This window comes from Somniosus microcephalus, chromosome 2 (genome assembly GCF_052327205.1).
Source record: "Somniosus microcephalus isolate GS21.2 chromosome 2, FLI_Smic_1.0, whole genome shotgun sequence".
Taxonomy (NCBI): domain Eukaryota; kingdom Metazoa; phylum Chordata; class Chondrichthyes; order Squaliformes; family Somniosidae; genus Somniosus; species Somniosus microcephalus.
Genome location: NC_140988.1, coordinates 335915834 through 335941386, shown reverse-complemented (window position 1 = coordinate 335941386; position 25553 = coordinate 335915834). Strand labels below are relative to the sequence as shown.

The 25553-nt window shown below is 46.3% G+C and overlaps 1 protein-coding gene across 11 annotated transcripts in view; it reads right to left on the bottom strand.

Moving 5' to 3' along the window:
- The window catches only part of hdhd2 (haloacid dehalogenase-like hydrolase domain containing 2), a 36087-nt gene continuing 10534 nt past the window's right edge, over window positions 1–25553 (bottom strand). For 6 of the 11 annotated variants that reach the window (XM_085975210.1, XM_085975219.1, XM_085975194.1 and 3 more), the window contains 6 exons: window positions 24336–24456; window positions 23340–23548; window positions 19703–19787; window positions 6871–7087; window positions 2100–2163; window positions 1–137 (listed from right to left, as the gene is read on the bottom strand). In XM_085975210.1, coding sequence (XP_085831336.1) covers window positions 34–137; window positions 2100–2163; window positions 6871–7087; window positions 19703–19787; window positions 23340–23548; window positions 24336–24436 — 780 coding nt within the window. In that variant the 5' untranslated portion in view covers window positions 24437–24456 and the 3' untranslated portion in view covers window positions 1–33. Of the gene's footprint in view, window positions 138–2099; window positions 2164–2962; window positions 3048–5296; window positions 5429–6276; window positions 6544–6870; window positions 7088–19702; window positions 19788–23339; window positions 23549–24335; window positions 24457–25553 lie in introns of those variants that run through there. The other 5 variants (XM_085975229.1, XM_085975238.1, XR_015074920.1 and 2 more) reach the window with 4 other exon arrangements.

The window sequence follows — 25553 nt, the reverse complement described above, 5'->3', positions numbered from 1 at the left end:
TTAAAATGGGCAGGTATTCAGTTTTATTAATTTTTACAGCAGGTTTTGTAGTATGTGGTCGACAGCCTGTGGAAAAGCATCACATGTCAAATACGGAGCAGGGCTTATTTTGCCTCCATCTCCAGGTCGGTATTTGCCTAAAAAAATAAAAGAACAGTAAGATGAGTGTCAGGAGATACATCAACGGCTGTGATAGTTCAAATGTCCTACATTGCAAAAACAAACAGCAGAGAATCCACTTATTGGCTGCAGAAGTTTTGAAGTGGTTCAATGTCATGAAAATTTAACAAGTTTTTTTTATGAACAATGATTTGACAATGTAAAGGTCACTGAAAGGCAACAGCCTTGTACATTGAGAAACCTAGATGAAGGTTCAGGGTTCAGAGTATAGGATATCACCTAGGTTGAAAAGAGAGAAGAAAAAGTAAATCAGGAAGTTGAGTTTAGCTAATGCCAAGCTAGGGTTTATAACGCTTGCAGGTTGTAGGAGGAAGGGATGTCTGAGAAAGGCAAGTTTTACAGTGCTGAGGTCCTGAGAGAGCATACAGTAGAGTAGGAGTTAGTGTAGCGAGAAAGAACGAACTTGCAATTATATATTGCCTTTCATGACCTCAGGACGTCCTGAAGTGCTTTACAGCCAAATACTTTTGAAGTGTAGTCACTGTTTTGATGTAGGAAACATGACAGCCAATTTGCACACAGCGTGGTCGCACAAACAGCAATGTGATAATGATCAGATCATCTTTTTTCGGTGGTGTTGGCGGAGGGATAAATATTGACCAGGATACCAGTGAGAACTCCCCTGCTCTTCTTCGAAATAGTGCCATAGGATCTTTTACCCCCACCCAAGGGGGTAGACAGGGCCTCGGTTTAACGTCTCATCCAAAAGACGGCACTTCCGACAGTGCAGCACTCCCTCAGTACTGCACTGGAGTGTCGGCCTAGATTTTTGTGCTCAAGTCTCTGGAGTGGGATATGAACCCACAACCTTCTGACTCAAAGGCGAGAGTGCTACTCACCGAGCCAAAATTTCAAGCAGTGAGTCAGCGAAGATGAAGGGAAGCAGAATAGAATATAACATGGTATATTTAGAAATTAGGAGGTAAAAAGGAAAGTTTAGAGGGAAGCACCACGTGTTGTACTATTGATAAAAAGAGATAAAATAAAAGTTGCAGGAGCGAGGGGTTGATGGCTACACATCAAAAATGAAGCATTATTTTCATTGAGCATCATTTCCAGATTTTTTCTTGAACATGGCATACATGGGCTTAAAGTCAGACATGACTCACTGTTTCTGCAACAACAAGTATTTATACAGCGCCTTTAACGTAGTAAAAAGTCCCAAGGCGCTTCAATGGAGGGTTATAAAACAAAATTTGACACCGAGCCACATAAGGAGATATTAGGGCAGATGACCAAAAGCTTGGTCGAAGAGGTAGGTTTTAAGGAGCGTCTTAAATTAGGAAAGAGAGGTAGAGAGGGAATTTGAGAGCTTTAGGGCCTGAAGACACGGCTGCCAATGGTTGAGTGATTTGAATCAGGGATGCTCAAGAGGCCAGAACTGGAGGAGCGCAGAGATTTCTGAGGTTTGCAGATAGGGAGGGACGAGGCCATGGAGGGATTTGAAAACAAGGATGAGCATTTTTAAATCACGGCATTGCATAACCGGGAGCCAATGTAGGTCAGTGACCACAAAAATAATGACAGAACTAACAGACCTCCTGTGATGTTGCTCATAGTGAGTTGGAGGATATGCTGATTTATAACCCATATAATGCACATTGCATTATCAGGGCCACTGATTTACATTCACTTAATCAACAAAGTGAGGCAGAGAAAGAGTTACAGAAATTAAATGCGACACTTACAGGACATGTGCGCTACATTCACAACTGTTGATCTATCATAGATATATAGTGAAAATCAGTTTCCCCTACGTACCTGTTCATGGGCAATTGCATAGAGACAATGGCAGACAATGGAACTGGGCCCCCTGGTCACCCTTTCTACTGGGAAATTGTGTATGAGGTAAAGTAGTAAGAGCAAAACACAAACACCCACTGGAAGCTATACAAGTAGTTAGTTACAAACATACTCACCGGTTTTTACCAAAATACCTAGTATTCCAGCATTTTGTGCTCCACCAACATCATCCCTAGCATCCTATGGACAGAAAGAATTATTCCAAGTTAACATTTCTTCCTGTCTATACAAGATACACTGATCAGGTCATGTGGCAGTAAAGAAAATCAAGCAATAGAAAATATACAGAGGCAGTAACAAAGATTAAAAAGGCTAAGAGGTGTGAAGAAAGACTGGTGTATATCAAATGAAACTATAAAGGATTTCCTAACATAAAAAGTAAAAGAATAGTTAAAGGGTAGGACCAATTAGAAATGAAAAACACAAATCTTTTGGAGGATGAAGGATACTAAAGGAGTATTTTGCCTCAGTTTTCACAGAAGTATATTATATAGTGGTAATGAAAGAGTACAAAATGAAGTAGTGGTTAACTGCAGATAAGGAATTGATGGAACTCAAGCAAAAAAGGCACCAGGCCCTGATGATGTGCATCCTAGAATGCGTAGTGAAGCGAGAGAAGAAATAGCAAAGAGTTTGACCACAATCTTTCAACTATCCTTTGATGTGGAAATTGTGCCAGAGGACTGGAGGGTTGCCAATGTAATACCTCTGTTTAAAAAGGGATAAACAAGGTAATGTTTCCCTGACTGACCTGTTTGGACACCATTCACACCTTTGACTGCTGTGATTATCTCTCTGCCGAGGTGTGATAAATGGCAGTTGGAAAGGTTACCTGTAAACATCTGACATGATTCTCTGACTATATAAGCTGTGTCTTTATGCATTTCTCCACTTCACCTGAAGAAGGAGCAGCGCTCCGAAAGCTTGTGATTTCAAATAAAGCTGTTGGTCTATAACCTGGTGTTGTGTGACTTCTTACATTTGTCCACCCCAGTCCAACTCCGGCATCTCCACACCAAGGTAATTATAGACCAGTCAGCCCAACATCGGTACTAGGTAAGCTTCTAGAGGGCATGAAATGGGATAAAATGAATATTCACTTAGAAAGACATGGATAATTAACAACCTATATGGATCTGTAAAAAGCAAGATGTGTCTGACAAATTTAACAGAGTTCTTTTGAGGAAATAATAGTGTTGATAAAGGAAATGCCATAGATGTTGTGTATATTTGATAAGTTGCTGGATAGGAGGTTTATTCATAAAATGAAGGCACATGGCAATAAGGGAAATGTGACAACATGGATAGGAAGGTATTTAAAAAGACAGAAAACAGTGTAGCTAGTAGTTAATGAATGTGTTCTGGACCAGAGGGATATAAATAGTGGTATATATACATTGCACATGGGTAGTCAAGACCATTTTGAATTTTTCAGGTCAAACAGGGTAAAAGGGTGGCAGACAATGGAACTGATGTGGGGGAGAAGGAGAAAGAGCAGGGAATTAGGAAGGGGAGGGGGAAAGGAGAAGCATGAGGGAAGGGGGGGAAGGAGAGAACACAGTGGGAGGGTGAGAGAGGAGTGGAGATGGAAGGGGGAGAGGAAGGGAAAGAGGAGGGGGAGAGAAAGGAAGTACTGAGGAAGGGGAATTTAGATCACCGGGTTAGGGGGAACTGTGGCATGGAACAGCCAGCCATCGGGGAGGAGAAATACAGTCAATTGGGATGGCAGAGGAAGCAGGTGGTGTGGATGGGAAAAGGAGGCAGGGGTGGTTTTTGTAAAAGAAGAAATGAAACGAGCTTGGGATAGCATGTGAGAGATGGGGGGGCAGGGAAGGATAGGCTGCAAACTTACTCAGTGGGGAGGGCGAGAGCAGAGTTGAAGTGGCTTTACCGCTCAACAAAGGAGTGCGGTTTGTTTGGCCTCAGCATGTTCGTTCACCCTCAGGCCTCCATTTTCATGCTCAGGAGGTGGGGGTGGGGATGGAAATTAAAAGTTTAAAAGTAGAGGAGTAGAGAAGCTTAGGGGTCTGATACACAAATCTTCAAAACTGAGAGGACAAGCTGATCATGCTATAAAAACATACAAGATCTGAGATTTTGAAAAGTGAGTCACAGAATATTAAAGCAAAGAGGTTCTGCTAAACTTAAACAAATTATTGATTAGGCCACAGTTAGAATCGTGTGTCCAGATTTTGACACCTTACTTTAGGAAGGAGGTCAAGACAATTGAGGGTGCAGAAAAGATCCATTAAGGATAGCAGGTCAGAGGGGCTTAAGTTATGGGGTGTGCTCATTGGAGCAGAGAAGGTTAAGAGAGCCAATAGAGACGTTCAAGATTATGAAAGGTTTTGATAAAGTTAATCAGAAAAAAACTATTTCCATTGGTTGGTGAGTTGGTAACCAGAGGGCATAAATTTAAGATCAAAGAAGAAGGGAAAATTATGATTTAAAAAAAAAAAAATTTAATTTTTTTTTTTAAAGTTAGGTCCTGGCATGCTCGACCAGAAACAGTGGTGGAAGCAGAAGTAATAATAACTTTTAAAAGGATAAATATCTGAAAAATAAAAACTTAGAAGGATATGGAGGAATGGGACTAAATGGATAGGTCTTTCAGAGAGCCAGCACAGGTATGCATCAAATTCTATGCAAACAAAAACAGTAGCTTTATTCAGCTTAATATTGTGTAGCGGGAGTGGCTTTTCTATATTTCTGTATCATCAGCTCAGATATCTGGTCATTACAATTTTGTTCAATCTCTGGTGCACCAGCTTGGTGGCATTTCTTCACGGATTTGTTCTGATAGCAGGTGATGGCTGAGGGGCGTCACAGCCAAACCAATGTTCACACATGTGTACCTTTCAGTAGGAATCACTTAGTAGCAATCAGAAGAAGGAAGCCTAGCCGACTGCACCCCTCTTCCTCAATTCAGGGAGGCTGAAGCCAATTATACCACCATCAGCAGCACCACCCTGGCTGAGATCAGCATAGACGGTGACTGAAGTTAGTTCAGGTTATAAAACAAAGTTTCTGAGTTCACGTTTGTTTTATTGATAGAACAAAACTGATCTCAAACAGTGTTCTTAAAACTATTAAAATACCCAGTTTGACTGAGTTGCTCTGTTGAAAACAGAAACACTAGAGGGTGGTAAAGTTCCCTGGGTCTCCATGGTACTCCTATCATCCACTCTCATTGTGTAAAAAACTGTTAAATGCAGCAACAAAAATGAAGCACTTTTCACTACAATGGATTGTCAATTGGCTTCCGTCTTGCTGGCCATGGTACCTGTGGGATTAAATATCCTGGTTCACTTACAGAAAATGTCCAGTCCATTTGATACACAACTGCTGAAGATCTGTATGGGTAGTGTATTTGGGCATCAATGGGACAGGCATATGTAATTGGTAATTCTGTGGTTGAGTGCCTGGTCTATTGTGTTCTAAAATGCTGTTGTAAATAAATGAGAATTAGATTGTGTTACATCAACAATCAAGTAAGACAGGACAGTTTGGTTGGGTTGGGGGTCAAACCATCGAGTTCAAAAGAGCAGTATCCTGTGGATCATTTTGAAGTATATATATGGTGGCTGTATTTGTGTGGGCAAAGATTTTGAATCCTTTAAATAACTGACCACCTAATATAGTTGTGGTATATTCTTAATGTCCTTTATTTCAATATATCTTCAAAGCATCTTGAATGGTGTCTCTGAGGATGACTTTCTCCCAGTCAGCAGTTAGTCTGAAACTGATGATAGGGACAAGCTAGAAACTCCATGGTAACAAAAAGTGATACAAGACCAATCAGAGACTGTGGTTTGAGGGTTAGTTTAATATTGAGCATTAGAAATCAAGAATTGACTTTGTTGTTTTCTATAACTCTAAGAGGTATAGTTACTGTAAATTTATTTTCTCTTTCTGCCATTCGTTAATCTGTTTACTGTTCAATAAAATCAACTTATAGCCTAAGCAACAGGTAGAGTTTTGCAGAAGGTGAGACCATACCGAATTATGGTAAGCCAAAATACAGTGTCAAAAGTTCTGTTAGACCACTGGGCTTGCTACGTTTACAGTGGACAGGTAAAGCAACATTCCTGATCATGGAGAATGGGGACTCACTTACAGGAGTGGTCTGTGGTACTGAACCTGAGGAAAATATCAAGTGTAAAAACCCTAAAAACACATGCCAATTCATTCTGAAGAAAAGGTAGGTTGCAGCAATCCTTACATCATGTAAAGGTATCCAAAAAACAACCTAACTGCTAAAGTATGTCATAAGTAATTGAAATGAAAAAAAAAATCACCACCCAGCAAACCAGACCCAGCATTCTGCCACTGTGAAACTTCCTGTAGTGACCCCAATTAAAACTCAGTGCTGGATAACTGGTGTGGGAGATGGGGAAAAAATCATGTAGATGCAGTGGGGTTCTTCGGAGGCTAGGGTCAAAACAATTTCTTGGGCAAAGAAATTCTACCCTCTACCTGACCTGGGAGTGCTGGCTGCTACGATTCAGTACCAAAGGTGGAAAGGTGTTCTATTCCACTCCCAATAAGGACACTGTTCACCTGGAAGAGCACAAAGAATTACCAAAAGTAGTACAGGTTAAACAAATAAAAGTTTCACCGTGAGGTAGGAGTGACCAAATGGCTATTATTTATTAGGCTCTGGTATAAATTTGTTTTGAAACTGAAAATACCAGCAGAGCCTAACCTACAAAGAAAACAAACCTATAAAGGGCAGTATGAACAGCACCATTAGCTGTGCCGATGGCCCAGATTGTTCATCCTTCAGACCTATAGAGACTGAATGGGAGCAGAGATAATGACAAAAGTTGAATAAGAGAAAAGATGGGGGCGGGGTGAAAGAGAGGCAAAGAGAAGTTCAGTACATACATCACCAATCATGACTGCCTCCTCTGGTTGGCATCCAATGCTTCGGAGAGCCTCAAGGAAGAATGGTTCCTCAGGCTTTCCTACTACTGTGGCCTTGACATCCGTTGCATATTCCAGGCCAGCAATAAAAGGTCCTGGCCCAAGCGATAAGCCATCCACGTTCTTGTAGTACCTTGCCTTGTGTATGGCAATTAGAGGGGCACCATCTAAAATTAACCTGAGTGGGAGAGGCAGAACATAGCTGAAGTATGTATGATCAGTAATTAAATGTATTTTTTCTCTACAATATTCTCTTTTCTCCTCTTTCCCTTTGCTGCCAGTATGGTTCTATGGGTTGCCAGGATGGCTATTTTCCTTGTGTAAACCCAGAGTACGTCAGCACAGCTATTAATCTGTGAAGTGCACGAAAGCCATGTCTGATCCTGTCCTCACCCAACATACACACACAACGATTTCAAACAGTAGCACGAAACTCTGTTCCCTAGACTGAGGACATCAAGAACTACTGTGGTGTCCACCCTGCCCAAAATCAGCTAAATTAGCCCAGACCAGGTATTAAATCTGTGGCCTTTGTGGTGTGTTTGGCTCAGTGCTACAATGTATTTACCCACTAAACCACTGGGGGAGTCAAATACTCCAAAGAGTTCACTTAAGGTGCACCTGTAAAGCAACTATATCTCACTCACAAAATGTATTACTTCCCCTTATCTTTCAGAATCCAACAATACAAGTACAAGAAACTCTCGTTTAAACGGCACCTAAATATCCGGAATTCTCTATTTAACCGGCAAAATTCATACTCCGAAAACAACACCTCAATAACCGGAAATGTTGCCGAGTCCGAGTCTCCCGCGGTGGCCGAGTTAGTCAGTGGGAGTAGTTCTCCAAACTGCCACTACTCGGCTTCTTGGCACTATCGGAAGTCATTAGAGTTATGGATTACCCTCAGCTGACAGTACTGTACTTAATCAAGCATCTTCCACCATCCATTTAACACAACATTGTGTAGGAGAGTACCCAATTACTGTATACTGCACATTTCTTGATTTTTAAAATTTTTGTTTGTTAAAAATAGTCTCGGTAGATAACCCTCGCCGTCATCCGGAATTTTTAATCAACTGGCAACACGCCGGTCCCGGATACCAGAGTTTCCTGTATAAGGTAGCAACCAATTTATTTAACAACATTTGTATAACACCTTTAACATAGTAAAACGTCCCAAAGCGCTTCACAGGAGCGATGTGGTAAACCACGTTCACTATCGTATCACTGTTAGTAGTTAGCACTGTTCACCACTGTTCGTTATAACTGTATCACTGACCACTATTGTATCACGGTACGAGGTCGCCTCTTGCCACACTGCTATACCTGGGATGACCACCGCCGACTCCGCCTTGGCTCCACCCACCAGGCCAGGTATAAAGGTGAGCGACTGACTGGTATTCCTCCTGCTTGGATCGGATCACCCACGAGAGTGGGCTCTGTTATTTAGTCAATAAAAACCTTTAGTCACCTTCGTAACTCTTCGCCTTTTATTGGAGGAATTGATAGGTATATCAATTTTATTGACTAAATTTAATGATGTCCGACAACGAGTCACAACCGGCGGAGGAGCCACCAGCGCAGCTCCCAGGAGCACAGCCACACCAGCCAGCTTGGCTGCGAGCCCTCAGACCGCCGTACCTGGACCTGAACCCACGAGCAGCAAACTCAGCCGCAGACTTTAAACACTGGCTGGTCTGCTTCGAATCATACCTGAGAGAATCCAGCGTCCCTCAGGCATCCAAACTAAGTGTTCTGCAGGCGCAACTGAGCCCGAGAGTATACACTCTCATCGAGGACATGACTACCTACGAGACCGCCATCAACCTGCTGAAACAGAAGTACCGGACCCCGGTAAACTACATGTACGCTAGGCACCTCCTAAGATCACGGCCGCAACAGCCAGGAGAATCAGTAGCCGAATTCTCACAGGCGCTATATGCACTCGCCAGGAACTGTGACTTTAAATCGGTGTCGGCAGCCGAAAATACTGAAGATAATATCCGCGACGCATTCCTGAAAGGCCTACGGTCCGAGTACTCACGGCAAAGACTGCTGGAAGCTAAAGACCTCAGCATGGAAAAAGCTGAAGCCCTCGCTATCTCCCTGGAAGTGGCCCACCAAGATCAGGAAGCATTCACCAGGTACTGCTCGCGACCCTGGGACTCGGGCCCGACCCCTACCACAGCACCCTTCCCAGCGCCGCCCCCGGGACCTACCTCTGCGTCGGCGTCCCGGACCCGACCGGCCCCGCCACCCCCGGCACCGGCCCCGACATCGGGCATCCGCGATCGGGCCGCCGGCTGTTTTTTTTGTGGCCAGGAGAAGCACCCGAGGTCGCGCTGCCCAGCCAAGAACTCCATATGCAGAACCTGCCTGAAGAAAGGCCACTTCTCCAAGGCCTGCAGGAGCGGATCCTCAGAGGCCAGCAGTGCCGCATGCGAACTATGGGGGCGGCCATCTTCGTTTAGGGCAACTGAGGCCAGCATCCCCACACATGAGTCATGGGGGCGGCCATCTTTGATTAAGGCAACCGACCCCAATAGTGCCTCATGTGAGCTACGGGGGCAGCCATCTTCTCCGTCATTTTGCCCTACCTCGTGGGAGACGCCATTTTACTCACCACGCCCGACCGCCTCGCCCGCAGATGACAACGACTCGCTCAGCTACACACTAGCTTCCGTCACCCTGGACCAAGCCCGCCCGCACCATCTGTCCAAGTCAATGATGGACATCAAAGTGAACGGCCACGCCACGACCTGCCTGTTCGACAGCGGAAGCACGGAGAGCTTCATCCACCCAGACACGGTGAGCCACTACTCCCTCTCTGTCCTACCAACGCGCAGCCGAATCTCGATGGCATCGAGGTCCCACGCCACGGACATCAGCGGCTACTGTGTCGTGACCCTGTCGGTTAAGGGCACGGAGTATAAAAACTTTAAACTCCTCGTCCTCCCCCATCTCTGCGCTGCCGTCCTACTAGGGCTGGACTTCCAATCCCACCTCCAAAGCGTAACCCTAGCATACGGTGGACCCCTCCCCCCACTCACAGTCAACAACCAGCAAACGTTAAACCGCCCACCGCGTAACACCTGCAGCCTCTCCACCCTCAAGGTCCCGCCACCCTCTCTGTTTGCTAACCTTACCCCTGACTGCAAACCCGTCGCTACCAAGAGCAGGCGGTATAGCGCCGGGGACAGAGCCTTCATTAGCTCTGAGGTGCGGCGCCTCCTGAAAGAGGGCATTATCGAGGGGAGCAGCAGCCCCTGGCGTGCCCAGGTCGTAGTCGTAAAGACCGGCGATAAAAACCACCTGGTCATCGACTACAGCCAGACCATAAACAGATATACCCAGCTGGACGCATACCCCCTCCCCCGCATATCTGACATGGTCAATCAGATTGCACAGTATAAAGTATTCTCGACCATCGACCTGAGGTCGGCCTACCACCAACTCCCTATCCACCCTGAGGACCGCCAGTATACCGCCTTCGAGGCGAATGGGCGCCTATACCACTTCCTTAGGGTCCCCTTCGGTGTCACTAATGGGGTCTCGGTCTTCCAAAGGGAGATGGACCAGATGGTTGACCAGAACGAACTGCAGGCTACATTCCCCTACCTAGATAACGTCACTATCTGCGGCCGCGACCGGCAGGAACATGACGCGAATCTGGAGAAATTCCTCCGTACGGCCCAACGGCTGAACCTCACCTACAATAAGGAGAAATGCGTGTTTAACACCACGCGCCTTGCCATCCTCGGCTGCGTAGTGGAGAACGGAATCATCGGCCCCGACCCAGAAAGAATGCGCCCCCTCATGGAGCTACCCCTCCCCCACTGCCCTAAAGCACTTAGGAGAACCCTGGGGCTTTTCGCCTACTATGCCCAATGGGTACCCAATTACGCGGACAAAGCCAGACCCCTCCTGAAAGCCACTTCCTTCCCCCTCACGGAGGAGGCGTGCGCGGCCTTCTCCCTCATTAAGGGAGACATAGCCAAGGCCACGATGCACGCAGTGGACGAGTCCATCCCCTTCCAGGTGGAGAGCGACGCATCCGACTTCGCCTTAGCCGCCACCCTAAACCAGGAGGGGAGGCCAGTGGCCTTCTTCTCAAGGACCCTACAGGGCCCCGAGATCCGACATTCGTCGGTCGAGAAAGAGGCCCAGGCGATCGTGGAGGCAGTACGGCGCTGGAGGCACTACCTGGCAGGCAAACGATTTACCCTCCTCACCGACCAGCGTTCGGTGGCTTTCATGTTTAATAACAAGCTGAAGGGCAAAATCAAGAATGACAAGATTTTGAGATGGAGAATCGAGCTCTCCACCTACGATTATGAGATCTTGTACCGGCCAGGCAAGCTGAACGAATCCCCTGATGCCCTTTCACGAATGACATGCGCCAGCGCGCATATCGATAGGCTTCAGACCCTCCACGACCAGCTCTGCCACCCCGGAGTCACCAGACTCTACCATTTCATTAAGGCCCGCAACCTGACCTACTCCATCGAGGAGGTCAGGACCATGACCAGGAACTGCCAGACCTGTGCGGAGTGCAAACCGCACTTCTATAGGCCGGACCGAGCAAGCCTGATCAAGGCCACCCGCCCCTTCGAGCGCCTGAGCATCGACTTTAAGGGGCCCCTCCCGTCCTCTGACCGTAATGTGTACTTCCTCAACATCGTTGATGAGTACTCCCGTTTCCCCTTTGCCTTCCCCTGCCCCGACATGACCAGTAGCACGGTCATTAAGTGCCTGAATGCCCTCTTCGCCTTGTTCGGGTTCCCGAACTATATACACAGCGACCGGGGCTCCTCCTTCATGAGCGAGGAACTCCGGCAATTCCTCCTAGAGAGAGGTATTGCAGCAAGCAGGACCACCAGCTACAACCCCAGAGGTAACGGTCAGGTGGAGAGAGAGAACGCGACGGTATGGAAGGCCGTCCTCTTAGCCTTAAAGTCTAAGGGCCTCCCAACCTCCCGCTGGCAAGAAGTCCTCCCGACAGCGCTGCACTCCATCCGGTCATTACTTTGCACGGCCACTAACACCACCCCCCATGAACGAATGTTCGTTTTCCCCAGGAAGTCGACTACGGGAACCACTCTACCAACCTGGCTGACCGCCCCGGGGCCGGTCTGGCTGCGGAAACACGTGAGGGCCCATAAAACGGACCCCCTGGTCGAGAGGGTGAACCTCCTGCACGCCAACCCCCAGTACGCCTACGTGGCGTACCCAGACGGGCGGGAGGACACTGTCTCCCTACGAGACCTCGCACCCTCAGCCGATCCGGAAACACCGCCACCACCCCCCCCAACCCCAGCCCAGGTAGACGGCATGCCGGAACCCCACGAGCCCTCGCCGACCACGCAAACACCAGCATCAACACCGGATAAGGCACCAGCACCGGATAAGGCAACACCACCGCTGCGGCGATCGGAGAGGCTTACGAAGCCTCCGGACAGACTGACCTACCAGAATTGGTAGTACACTTCACCCCGCCGGACTTAATTCTAAACAAGGGGTGAATGTGGTAAACCACGTTCACTATCGTATCACTGTTAGTAGTTAGCACTGTTCACCACTGTTCGTTATAACTGTATCACTGACCACTATTGTATCACGGTACGAGGTCGCCTCTTGCCACACTGCTATACCTGGGATGACCACCGCCGACTCCGCCTTGGCTCCACCCACCAGGCCAGGTATAAAGGTGAGCGACTGACTGGTATTCCTCCTGCTTGGATCGGATCACCCACGAGAGTGGGCTCTGTTATTTAGTCAATAAAAACCTTTAGTCACCTTCGTAACTCTTCGCCTTTTATTGGAGGAATTGATAGGTATATCAAGCGATAAACAAAATTTGACATTTTGCCACATAAGGAGATATTAGGACAGGTGACCAAAAGCTTGATCAAAGACGCAGGTTTTAAAGAGTGTCTTAAGGGAGGAAAGATACAGAGGCAGAGGGATTTAGAGAGAGAATAGGGTTTAGGGATAGCGTAGGACCTGGGCCACCAATTTAAGAAACAATTAAAAAGACACATTCTATTAAAGTGTATTTTTCCAAGTGCAACAACTCAAAACCTTTCATAATCCCCTTCCCACCCCCCCCCCCCCAATCAATGAAACCACTGCATTCAGCAGAGCCTCGAAAAACACTAATAAGCGACTGGTCAGCAGCAACGCCAGCTGTGGTCGCTCGATCACATAAAATAATAGCCCATCCACTAGATTCTCATATGAAACCACCAATATTTATCCCTCAACCAACATCACTAAAAAAAAACCCAGATTATCTGGTCATTATCACATAGCTGTTTGTGGGAGCTTGCTGTGTGCAATTGGCTGCTGTGTTTCCTACATTACAACAGTGACTACACTTCAAATGTACTTCATTGGCTGTAGCGCACTTTGCGACTTCCTGAGATCATGAAAGGAGCTATATAAATGCAAGTCTTTCTTTTCTGTTACGATTTCTTGTCCTTACCAAAACGGCTCTCATAAAAGTCAGAAATGACATCCTTTGTGACTGTGACAAAGGTAAACTATCCCTCCTCATCCTTCTTGACTTGTCTGTAGCCTTTGACATGGTTGACCACTCCATCCTTCTCCAACACCTCTCCATCGTCGTCCAGCTGGGTGAGACTGCACTTGGCTGGTTCCATTCTTATCCAATTGTAGCCAGAGAATCACTTGCAACAGCTTCTCTTCCCACTCCCGCATCGTTACCTCTGGTGTCCCCCAAGGATCTATCCTTGGCCCCCTCCTATTTCTCATCTAGATGTTGCCCCTTGGCGACATCATCCGAAAACACAGCATCAGTTTCCACATGTACGCTGACGACACCCAGCTCTACCTCAGTACCACTTCTCTCGACCGCTCAACGGTGTCTAAATTGCTTGTCCGATATACAGTTCTGGATGAGCAGAAATTTTCTCTTGGAGCTCAGGACAGACAGTTTGTTCGCATCCGTTACGACCGCAGTGGAGGCAGTCAGGAATGTCTCGAAGCACGTGAGCCAGTGAGCAAACTTGGTGGAAGCGTCCGCTTCCCGACTGTCCAGGTCCAGGCATGCTGGTGTGAGGATCTTCTCCATTATAAAAATTTAGTTAATAAAATTGATGCGCCATCAATTACTCAAAAGACTGAGGTTGAGCGAGTAGCAATCAGGCTTTTATTAACTAAAGAATGAAGGTCTTGTCTCGAGTGGTCGACCCGTCCAGAATACTAAGGGACTGGGAGGTAGTCACTTACATACCTGGAATAGTGGGAGGAGTCAGCCGAGGCATGTCCAGACCTGTACCTAGTGGAATACACATACAGACACAGACAGGTATGACAGTGGTTTACCACAGCCACAAACTCCGTTCCCTAGACACTGACTCCATCCCTCTCCCTAACATCTGTCTCAGGCTGAACCACACTGTTCACAACCTTGGTGTCATATTTGACCCTGAAATGAGCTTCCGACCACATATCCGCAGCATAACTAAGACCGCCTATTTCCACCTCCGTAACATCGCCCGTCTCTGCCCTTGCCTCAGCTCATCCACTGTTGAAACCCTCATCCATGCCTTTGTTACCTCTAGACTTGACTATTCCAACACACTCCTGGCTGGCCTCCCACATTCTACCCTACGTAAACTTGAGGTCATCCAAAACTCGGCTGCCCGTGTCCTAACTCGCACCAAGTCCCGTTCACCCATCACTCTTGTGCTCGCTGACCTACATTGGCTCCCGGTTAAAGCAACGCCTCGATTTCAAAATTCTCATCCTTGGTTTCAAATCCCTCCATGGCCTCGCCCCTCCCTATCTCTGTAATCTCCTTCAGTCCCACAACCCCTGCCCACCCCCCACACCCCCGTGATATCTGCGCTCCTCTGATTCTGCCCTCTTGAACATCCCTGATTATAATCGCTCAACCATTGGTGGTCGTGCCTTCTGTTGCCTAGGCCCTAAGTTCTGGAATTCCCTGCCTAAACCTCTCCGTCTCTCTACCCCTCTTTCCTCCTTTAAGATACTCTTTGAAACCTACCTCTTTGACCAAGTTTTTGGTCACCTGCCCTAATTTCTCCTTATGTGGCTTGGTGTCAAATTTTTTGTCTTATAATACTTCTGTTAAGCACCTTGGGATGTTTTACTATGTTAAAGGCGCTATAGAAATACAAGTTATTGTTGTTGTCCTTATCCAGCCCGACTGTCCCAGTGCTGAAATAAATTCCCACCCAAAGTGTTAAACTACCTTCCTCTTTCAAATGCTGATTGGAAATGCACAGCAGCTCACCATTTTCTATCCTTATTTCATATTTTCAGCAGTTTTTCTTTTTATTTAGAAGCAAGTAATTTTCAAGCGTGGTCTATCACAGACAGTATGAACCCAATGATCCTATGTGTCCATATCTGATATGTGTAAATATCACTTCTTTACAGGCAGAAAAAAATGCTGTAAATAGCCTTGCCCTCATGGATGTGTTGGGCCAGATATTGTATCTGATAAGATCTGTGGGATAAGCTCTGCCAGGTAGTCCATGCCTGGCTGTATCAAGCACCAATTCCACCTACACAGCACCCTTGCCTTCTGATTGTGTGCTGGCATCTAATCTGATCCAAAAAGATACGGCAGTTATCAAATGGTGTAAGGATTTTACAACCTTCGGGTTGTATATTTCATAAAAGATTAGACATCTGCATCCTTTTGTGTTAAGAGACAACTATTTATCAGCCCTTGGAGCTCTGAGGTTGTAGTCTGAACACTGTGGTTAAGCAATGCCTTGATTCTAAAATTCTCATCCTTGTTTTCAAATCCCTCCATGGCCTCGCCCCTCCCCATCTCTGTAATCTCTTCCAGCCCCACAACCCTCAGAGATCTCTGCGCTCTTCAAATTCTGGCCTCTTGAGCATTTCTGATTTTAAATCGCTCAACCATTGGCAGCTGTGTTTTCAGGCCCTAAAGCTCTCGAATTCCCTCCCTAAACCTAACAGCCACCATGAGTCAGCACCTTCAGCAGAGCTGGCATAGTGGAAGAAAAACACTATAATGTAGAATGCATAATTCAAAATCTAGATGCTTAACAGTCTGTTCCGTGGCATCCTAACACAGAAGAGGAGAAACCAAAAATTAATCGAAACTAATTAGGCAGAGATTTCTGTGCATCGTGCATGACAAAAATCATAAAGAATTGGATTATGAAGTCAGTGCACGTAACAGAGGAAATCCCCCCCCCCTCCTCATATTCTTTGGATTGCAAACCAGTCATAAATGATCGAGAAAATACAATCTGGAGAGATACTAAAGCAGTTCCTGCCTCAAGATTTCATAAACTGTATTGAATCTTGTCTCTAGTTTTAACTCTCACCCTGCTGCGTAAAACTGGATTTCTATAGACCTCGTTCCACTGTGACAAATGTGAAAGCTGGATCGGTCTCTGCTGGCTGCAAGGGTCATAGGCGAAATGAGTTTGGGTAGTCTCAGCCCAATTACTACTAGGATTTGGCCCATAACACAAAACTGCTTCTAATTCAGCACTAAGTTGACAATCTCACTGACAGTTCACACGATGTCTGGTGCAGGAAAAGGAAAAATGTCACTCTGTAGGCGTCCAACTCAGAGTTTCAAAATGAAGCACGTGGTTAATGCACAGTAAGGGAACTTTAGTCTCCATCTAATCATGCCATACCTGATCTGGGAAATGCCCGACATGGCCACTGGATCCCATTCCTCATCTTGAGGAACACTAGATTGAGTTAAGCTTTACAAAAAATGGAAGAGTTTTTAAAAATTCATTCCTGGGATGTGGGCGTCGCTGGCAAGGCGAGCACTTATTGCCCTAACTGGACTTGAGAAGGGGGTGGTGAGCTGCCTTCTTGAACCGCTGCAGTCCGTGTGGTGAAGGTACTCCCACAGTGCTGTTAGGGAGGGAGTTCCAGGATTTTGACCCAGTGACGATGAAGGAACAGCGATATATTTCCAAGTCAGGATGGTGTGTGACTTGGAGGGGAACTTGGAGGTGATGGTGTTCCCATGCGCCTGCTGCCCTTGTCCTTCTGGGTGGTAGAGGTCGTGGGTTTGGGAGGTGCTGCTGAAGAAGCCTTGGCGAGTTGCTGCAGTGCATCTTGTAGATGGTACACACTGCAGCCACGGTACGCCGGTGGTGGAGGGAGTGAATGTTTAAGGTGGTGGATGGGGTGCCAATCAAGCGGGCTGCTTTGTCCTGGATGGTGTCAAGCTTCGAGTGTTATTGGAGGTGTACTCATCCAGGCAAGTGGAGAGTATTCCATCACATTCCTTACTTGTGCCTTGTAGATGGTGGAAAGGCTTTGGGGAGTCAGGAGGTGAGACACTCGCCGTAGAATACCCAGCCTCTGACCTGCTCTTGTAGCCACAGTATTTATGTGGCTGGTCCAGTTAAGTTTCTGGTCAATGGTGACCCCCAGGATGTTGATGGTGAGGGATTCAGCAATGGAACTGCCGTTGAATTGTCAAGGGGCGATGGTTAGACTCTCTCTTGTTGTTGGAGATAGTATTTGCCTGGCACTTGTGCAGCGCAAATGTTACTTACCACTTATCAGCTGAAGCCTGAATATCATCCAAGTCTTGTTGCATTCGTGCATGGACAGCTTCATTATCTGAGTGAATGGAACTGAACACTGTGCAATCATCATATGATGGAGGGAAGGTTATTGATGAAGCAGCTGAAGATGGTTGAGACTAAGACACTGACCTGAGAAACTCCTACAGCGATGTCCTGGGATTGAAATGATTGACCTCCAACTACAGCGTGCTGGGCTCCATCATCACTGATGATGGGGATATTCATGGAGCCTCTCCCGTTAGTTGTTTAATTGTCCACCACCATTCACGATTGGATGTGGCAGGACTGCAGAGTTTTGATCTGAACCTTTGATTGTGGGATCGCTTAGCTCTGTCTATAGCATGCTGCTTCCGCTGTTTAGCATGCATGTAGTCCTGTGTTGCTTCCCCAGGTTGGCACCTCATTTTTAGGTATGCCTGGTGCTGCTCCTGGCAAGGTCTTCTGCACTCCTCATTGAACCAGGGTTGGTCCCCTGGCATGATGGTAAGGGTAGAGTGAGGGATATGCCAGGCCATGAGTTCACAGATTGTGGTGGAATACAATTCTGCTGCTGCTGATGGCCCACAGCGCCTCTTGGATGCCCAGATTTGAGCTGCTAGATCTGTTCTGAATCTATCCCATTTGGCACGGTGGTAGTGCCACACAACACGGTGGAGGGTGTTCAGTGTGTAGACGGGGCTTCATCTCCACAATGACTATGCGGTGGTCACTGCTACCAATACAATCATGGACAGATGAATCTGCGACAGGTAGATTGGTGAGGATGAGGTCAAGGTCAAGTAGGTTTTTCCCTTGTGTTGGTTCTCTCACCACCTGCCGCAGGTCCAGTCTGGCAGCTATATCTTTCAGGACTCGGCCTGCTCGGTCAGTAGTGGTGCTACCGAGCCACTCTTGGTGATGGACATTGAAGTCCCCCACCCAGAGTACATTCTGTGCCCTTGCTACTCTCAGTGCTTCTTCCAAGTGGTGTTCAACATGGAGGAGTACTGATTCATCAGCTGAGGGAGGGCGGTAGGTGGTAATCAGCAGGAGGTTTCCTTGCCCATGCTTAACCTAAAGCCACAAGACTTCATGGGGTCCGGAGTCAATGTTGAGGACTCCCAGGGCCACTCCCTCCCGACTGTATACCACTGTGCCTCCACCTCTGGTAGGTCTGTCCTGCCGGTGGGAAAGGACATACCCAGGGATGGTGATGGAGGAATCTGGGACATTGGCTGAAAGGTATGATTCTGTGAGTATGACTGTGTCAGGCTGTTGCTTGACTAGTCTGTGGGACAGCTCTCCCAATTTTGGCAAAAATCCTCAGATGTTAGTGAGGAGGACTTTGCAGGGTCTACTGGGCTGGGTGTGCTGTTGCCATGTCCGAAGCCGGTGCCGAGGTCGATGCCGGGTGGTCTGCCTGGCTTTATTCTTATTATTGTTTTTTGTAGCGGTTGTGTACAACTGAGTGGCTTGCAAGGCCATTTCAGAGGGTAGTTAAGAGTCAACCATATTGCTATGGGTCTGGAGTCACGTATAAGCCAGACCGGGTAAGGACGGCAGATTTCCTTCCCTAAAGGACATTAGTGAACCAGATGGGTTTTTTAATGACAGTCCGATAGTTTCATGGTCACCATTACTGATACTAGCTTTATATTCCAGATCTATTTAATTAACTGAATTTAAATTCCCCAGTTGCCATGGTGCGATTTGAACTCACGTCTCCGGATTATTAGGCCAGGCCTCTGGATTACTAGTCCAATAACATAACTTATTAATAGGGATCGTGGCATAGTGGTTACGTGCGAGATCACAATTTATTCCAATGCCTTTAGCTTTAAAGGGGCAGAGATGGATAGAGAAACAATCCTTCAGTATAAAATACACATCTGTTTTGAAAATAAGTGAGTTATCTCCTGCCATTTGAGTTATTTACTTTCCTTGCCATGAAGGCCTGTCATTTTCTCTGCTTATACCTGGAGACCCTCTAATGGTCTATTTTAAGATGTGGCCAATGTGTCTCAAGATCAGTTACTGAAAGTGCCCATCCTTTCCTCCTTTGCTCCTGAAGGCAATGACTCTTGCTGGGCTATGATTCCATGGGCTCCAACAGTCCCTCAGTAACCTCACCCATTCTTCATCTGTAAGCCTAGACAGTGAGCGTCACCAGGCTAGTTTCCTTCCTCTTTAGCAAAACAATATTATTTCACTTGCACCCTTACCTGAATGCCTTGTTCAATGTGGTGTAATTAAAGTGATGAGGAGCTAATCCAACAACCACAGCATTAGGATCACTCGTGTCTATTCCTGAAAAAGAAACCCATTCAAATTAACCTTTTGAAGTGATATACCTATCAATTCGTCCAATGAAAAGCGACGAGTTAAGAAAGTAACTATAGGTTTTTATTGACTAAATAACAGAGCCCACCCTCGTGGGTGATCGGATCCAAGAAGGAGGAATACCAGCCAGTCGACCACCTTTATACCCGGGCAGGTAGGCGGAGCCATGGGCGGAGTCGGCAGTGGTCAGCCCAGGTATAGCAGCGTGACAAGAGGCGACCTCGTACAGTGATACAACAATGTGAACAGTGATAACTATAGGGAAACGATCTAACAGTGATAACTATAGTGTAACGATAGTGAACGGTAAAAGTGGTTTACCACATGAAGTCTAGAAGATTCGTTGTGCTGCAGAAAGTCACAAATTTCAATTTCAATTGGTTATTTAAAAATAAGTCTTTAATTTTATTTAACAGTGCTCCCTATATCTTCCACACTCTCTCGGTCCACCCCATTCTCTTTCCCCAAATTTCTGGTTGTTCCATCTATTTGCGCGTAATTGTATGACCTTCCGTCCATCTGTCGGTTTATTCATTGTGTTCTGCCCTAGGACAGATCCTAACTAAGTCGCACACAAGATTCTTGAGCCACTTACTAGGGACATATAGCCAAGGTGGTTTCCTGTTGCCTTTTTCACAGCCTTTTTCTTTGATGTACGTACTCTTAGGTGGACAGCAACCAAGGTTAAACAACCTCACTTCCACCTGCACCCATTGGACATAAATGTCCCTGCTGAACATCAACCCAGCATTCAGATCCAGCGATCTGATCTCCGCATCACCGGAGCTGTCTGGAGTGGGGCCCAAATCTGACCCTTCTGACTCAGAGGGGGAATAATACCAATAATTGAGCCAGTCTGACCCAACACAAGTACGCCATTGAATGGCAGCCAGTATTTAGAGATCATATTCTAGACTCCGCTTGCCGGGGTTGCCTGGAGTTGGGCTCGAACCCTTCACTTTGAGGCGAGAATACTATCACTAAGTCAAAGGCTCAGTCAGATAACCTTCACTAGCAGATAAATACCAAACATCCGCCACTATTTAAGCACCCCTTTGCCTTACAGCACAATCACTGATGCCAACCTCGACTCTGGCGCAACATGGTAATGCAAATTAGGTGGCTTTGTTGCTTCTGGAGGACATTGAATTCCACTTGGAGAGATGGTTTTCACAAGTTCCTCTGGAGACAGGCCATGTGTGGACTGGGCGCTCAGCTCGTCCATCAGGCTAGCTCCATTACCAGCCTGTGTGAAACATCTCCAGCCATCATGGGAAGGTCCAGCAGTCAGAAAGCAAGTTGAAGATCACGCCTTTCAATTAACTGTTCCACAAGCTTGCATACAATTTCCCTTCCAATCCAATGCAGCTCTGAGACTTGTTACAGGGACAGATAGATCAAGATACAAAGCTTTAATGCTTCAGTCACACTGCTTAGCTGCACTGACAAAAAATGGTAAGTTAAGAATGCTGGTCCACTTTAATGTTTTTTTTTATGTTAATAAAATTCATTGCCGGGAAACAGAACAACAACTTGTATTTATATAGCGCCTTTAATGTAGTAAAACATCCCAAGGTGCTTCACAGGAGCGTTATAAAACAAAACTTAGACAGAAACAAATAAAGACATATTAGGGTAGATGGCCAAAATCTTTGCCAAAGAGGTAGGTTTTAAGGAGCATCTTAAAGGAGGAAAGAGGTGTAGAGAAGCGGAGGTGTTTAGGCAGGGAATTTCCGAGCTTAGGGCCTAGGCAACAGAAGGCACGGCCACCAATGCGATTAAAGTTGGGGATGCTCAAGAGGCCAGAATTGGAGGAGTGCAGATATCTCAGCGGGTTGTAGGGCTGGAGGAGATTTCAGGAGATAGGGAGTGGCGAGGTCATGGAGGGATTTGAAAACAAGGATGAGAATTTTTTAAATCGAGGCGTTTCTTAACCGGGAGCCAATGTAGGTCAGTGAGCACAAGGGTAATGGGTGAACGGGACTTGGTGCAAGTTAGGACACAGGCAGCAGAGCTTTGGGATGACCTCAAGTTTACGTTGGGATAGTCAAGTCTAGAGGTAACAAAGGCATGGATGAGGTTTCAGCAGCGGATGAGCCGAGGGCAGGGATGGAGTTGGGCGATGGTACGGAGGTGGAAATAGGCAGTCTTAGTGATGGCGCGGATATGTTGTCGGAAACTCATCTCAGGGTCAAATATGACATCAAGGTTGTGAACAGTCTGGTTCAGCCTCACAGTTGCCAGGGCTAGGGAACGGAGTTTGTGGCGGGAACCAAAGACAATGGCTTCGGTCTTCCCAATATTTAGTTTGTGTCATCTAGTATCAGCAACAAACACACTCCGATTCTTAGTTAGATGAAAAATAAAGCTCCTTCTGCAGTATCCCATCAAGCATTCCCGGGCGATGTATACCAAGTGTTAGATATAGAGTAAAGCTCACTCTACAGCATCTCGTTAAACACTTGTAGTTAAGCTACAACAGAATATAGCTCACTCTTATATGCCATGCACACTTGAACTTAGAAAGAACTTGCATTTATATAGCACGGTGGCATAGTGGTTAGCACTGTTGCCTCACAGCGCCAGGGACCCGGGTTCGAATCCGGCCTCGGGTGACTGTCTGTGTGGAGTTTGCACATTCTCCCCGTGTTTGCGTGGGTTTTCTCCGGGTGCTCCGGTTTCCTCCCACAGTCCAAAGATGTGCGGGTTAGGTTGATTGGCTATGATAAATTGACCCTTAGTGTTAGGGGGATTAAATACGTGGGGTTACGGGGATAGGGTGGGATATGTGTTGATGTAGGGGTTACGGGGATCGGGTGGGATATGTGTCGGTGCAGGCTCGATGGGCCGAAATGGCCTCTATCTGCACTGTGGGGTTTCTGTGATTCTGTGATTTCTGTGAGTACCAATCATGTCCTCAGGTTGTTCCAAAGTGCCTCACAGCCAATTAATTTAAAAAAGTGTAGTCAATGTTGTTATGTATGCAGACGTGGCAGTCAATTTGTGTACAGCAAAGTTCCACAATCAGCAATGAGAAAAAATGATGATAAGAACGTAAGAAATAGGAGCTGGAGTAGGCCATTTGGCCCTTTGAGCCTGGTCCGCCATTCAAAAAGATCATGGCTGATCTTCTACCTCAACTCCAGTTAATCTATTTTTGACGGTTTGGTTTCTGAGAGAAATGGTGCTCAGGACACTAGAAGTGCTCCCCTGCTCTCCTTCCAATAGTGCCGTGGGATCTTTTCCGTCTACCTGAACAGACAGAAAGGGCCTTGGTTTAGTTGCATCAAAATGATAGCACCTCTGACAATGCAGTACTCCCTCAGTACTGCACTGAAGAGTCGGCCTAGATTATATACCCAAATTCTAGAGTGAAATTTAAACCCACAAGTATATGAGTGCTAGCACTGACTGTAACTTCAGAATAGCAGTTTGGATTCAAACCCAGGTTCCAGAGGTAAAAGGATGGTGTCTTGCCCGTTGCACCACCCAGTTCAACACACTCGAGTGTCAGCTTACCTTCAAAGTCTTCGAGTGCACCATCATCCACCAATAGTAAGGGTCTGACCTGTTTCTGTTCAACAAGGTTCCTGGCCGCAGTCAGGGAAGTGAAGATCTCGTCCACATGGATGTCAAAGTTGAGTTTCTGCAGTCGTTCAAACAGTGTTCGTTTACACTCTTTGGTGGTGTTAGTCACAAACTTCAGGGCTACAGGAGCACTGCGCAAGCTAAGCATGCAAAATATTACATAAGGCGATGTTAGCTCCTATGCCAGCTAATTGCACAAAAGAGCTTCTTTATTAAAATAATAAAACATTGGTGTGTGTGTGTGTATATATAATATAAATAAATAAAGTGGAAGTCATCATCTTCCAGCTGTGATTACAAACTAAAATCAGTGTCAACCCCAAATCTGGAGGAACACCCAGCATTTACTCCTAACGGACTTAACTTTTTCAGAAACAACGTAGTCTTAAGATTTCGGTGAATGCAATTTTCTTTTTAAACAAAGAAATCATTGGTGAGAACTGGACCTAGAAATTCGTTGACGCCACGCATGCTTTACAAGCGTAAAATGGGTGCCTAGTGCGAATTTGGTGGGCGCGTGCATATTCCGCACCGGCAGTGTGCTGCCCACCATATTGGTAAAGGCTCCAGTAGAGGTGTCCAAGGCCCAGGCCTGAAACAGACCAGTAAAGCCCCCTATTTTCATATGTAAAGTGCCTAATGCTTGTTTTAGGGCCCCCCTTTCCGAAATTGAGCTGCCCTCAACCCAGCTGGCCATGAGCCTGCTGATTTCAGGATAACCATGTCTACATGCACCCTAACTGGCAGTCCTTAAAAGGGAACAATGCAGGCTGACACCACAATGGAAACTTTTTTTTTATTTTTTAAACTTAACCTGAATGTGGAGCCGGGAGAAGCAGGCGTGCTAATACCTTCGGTATTAGAAAAAAAAAACACACATTAAAAAAAACAGAATTTACATGGATCAATAAATTAGGATTTTCTTACTTCTGCAGTGCTTCCTGGGCACCGGATATGGCCGTATCTTCGATATGCAGCGTTCCGCTGAGATCTATCAGAACAGCTTTCAATGCTCGTCGAGTTGCCATTCTCTACTGACAGGAGAAACCTGTTAATAATAATAATAATAATCAACTTTATTGTCATTGTTAGTGCACAAGTGCAGTACAACGAAATGTAGGCTTGCGGCTCCCAAGAGTGTACATTTAGATTAAGACATTTAAACATTCAACATTCATTTGGCTTGTAATACATAAACATAAACATAATAAAGTGCATTGGCAGATGTGCAGGCTTTAGAGTTTATTTGTAGAGTTCAGTAGGATGACAGCCCTGGGAAAGAAGCTGTTCCTAAATCTGGTCGTTCGGGTGCGAATGCATCTGTAGCGTCTCCCAGATGGCGGGGGGGGCGAACAAACTGTGGCTGGGGTGGGTAGGGCTGGGGTGAGAGGGGGAAAAAAAAGAATTAATCTGACATGGGTAGGGATACAGGACCAGATGCTGATGTGGGGTAAAGATGCACTCCGTAACATTTTTATTTGTTCTCGGGACGTGGGTGACGTTGACAAGGCTGCATTTATTACCCATCCCGAGTTGTCCTGAAAAAGGTGGTGGTGGGCCTTCCCCTTGAATCACTGCAGTCCTTGTGGTGACGGTGCTCCCACGATTGTGTTAGGAAGGGAATGTCAGGATTTTGACCCAGTTGTGAAGGAACGGTGATAAAAGAAACAATGGTGATAAATGCCCAAGGAATGGACTGATTCTCAGATTCACACCTACACGTTTGCTGGTCCGGAAGAAAAACAGCACAGAGCAAAACCACACCAACAGCCGCAACAGATACATTTTTAGTCATATACCAGGTGCAGTGTTCGTGGCTGTGCAGCAATCGGAAAGGTCCTGTGCAGGCCGCTTTTCCATTGCAAATATCGCGTGTGCGCAGAAATTTAAAGGGACCGCGCATTAAAAGAAACAGGCCGCGCAGAACAAAGCGCTGCTTACAGGGAACAGTGACCAGGTGTATCTCACTTAATATGATGACGAGGTCAAAATCTGTACGATTAACTCTTCTTCTGCTTTTACTTTTCTGTCATGTCTAAATAGTTCCACATCTGTTCTTTCGTTATTTTAATTATTTTTTTTCTTTGCAAGTCATTTTCATCCCTAATGTGTCTTCTTGAGTCACAGATCATCCCCAGCCAAGGG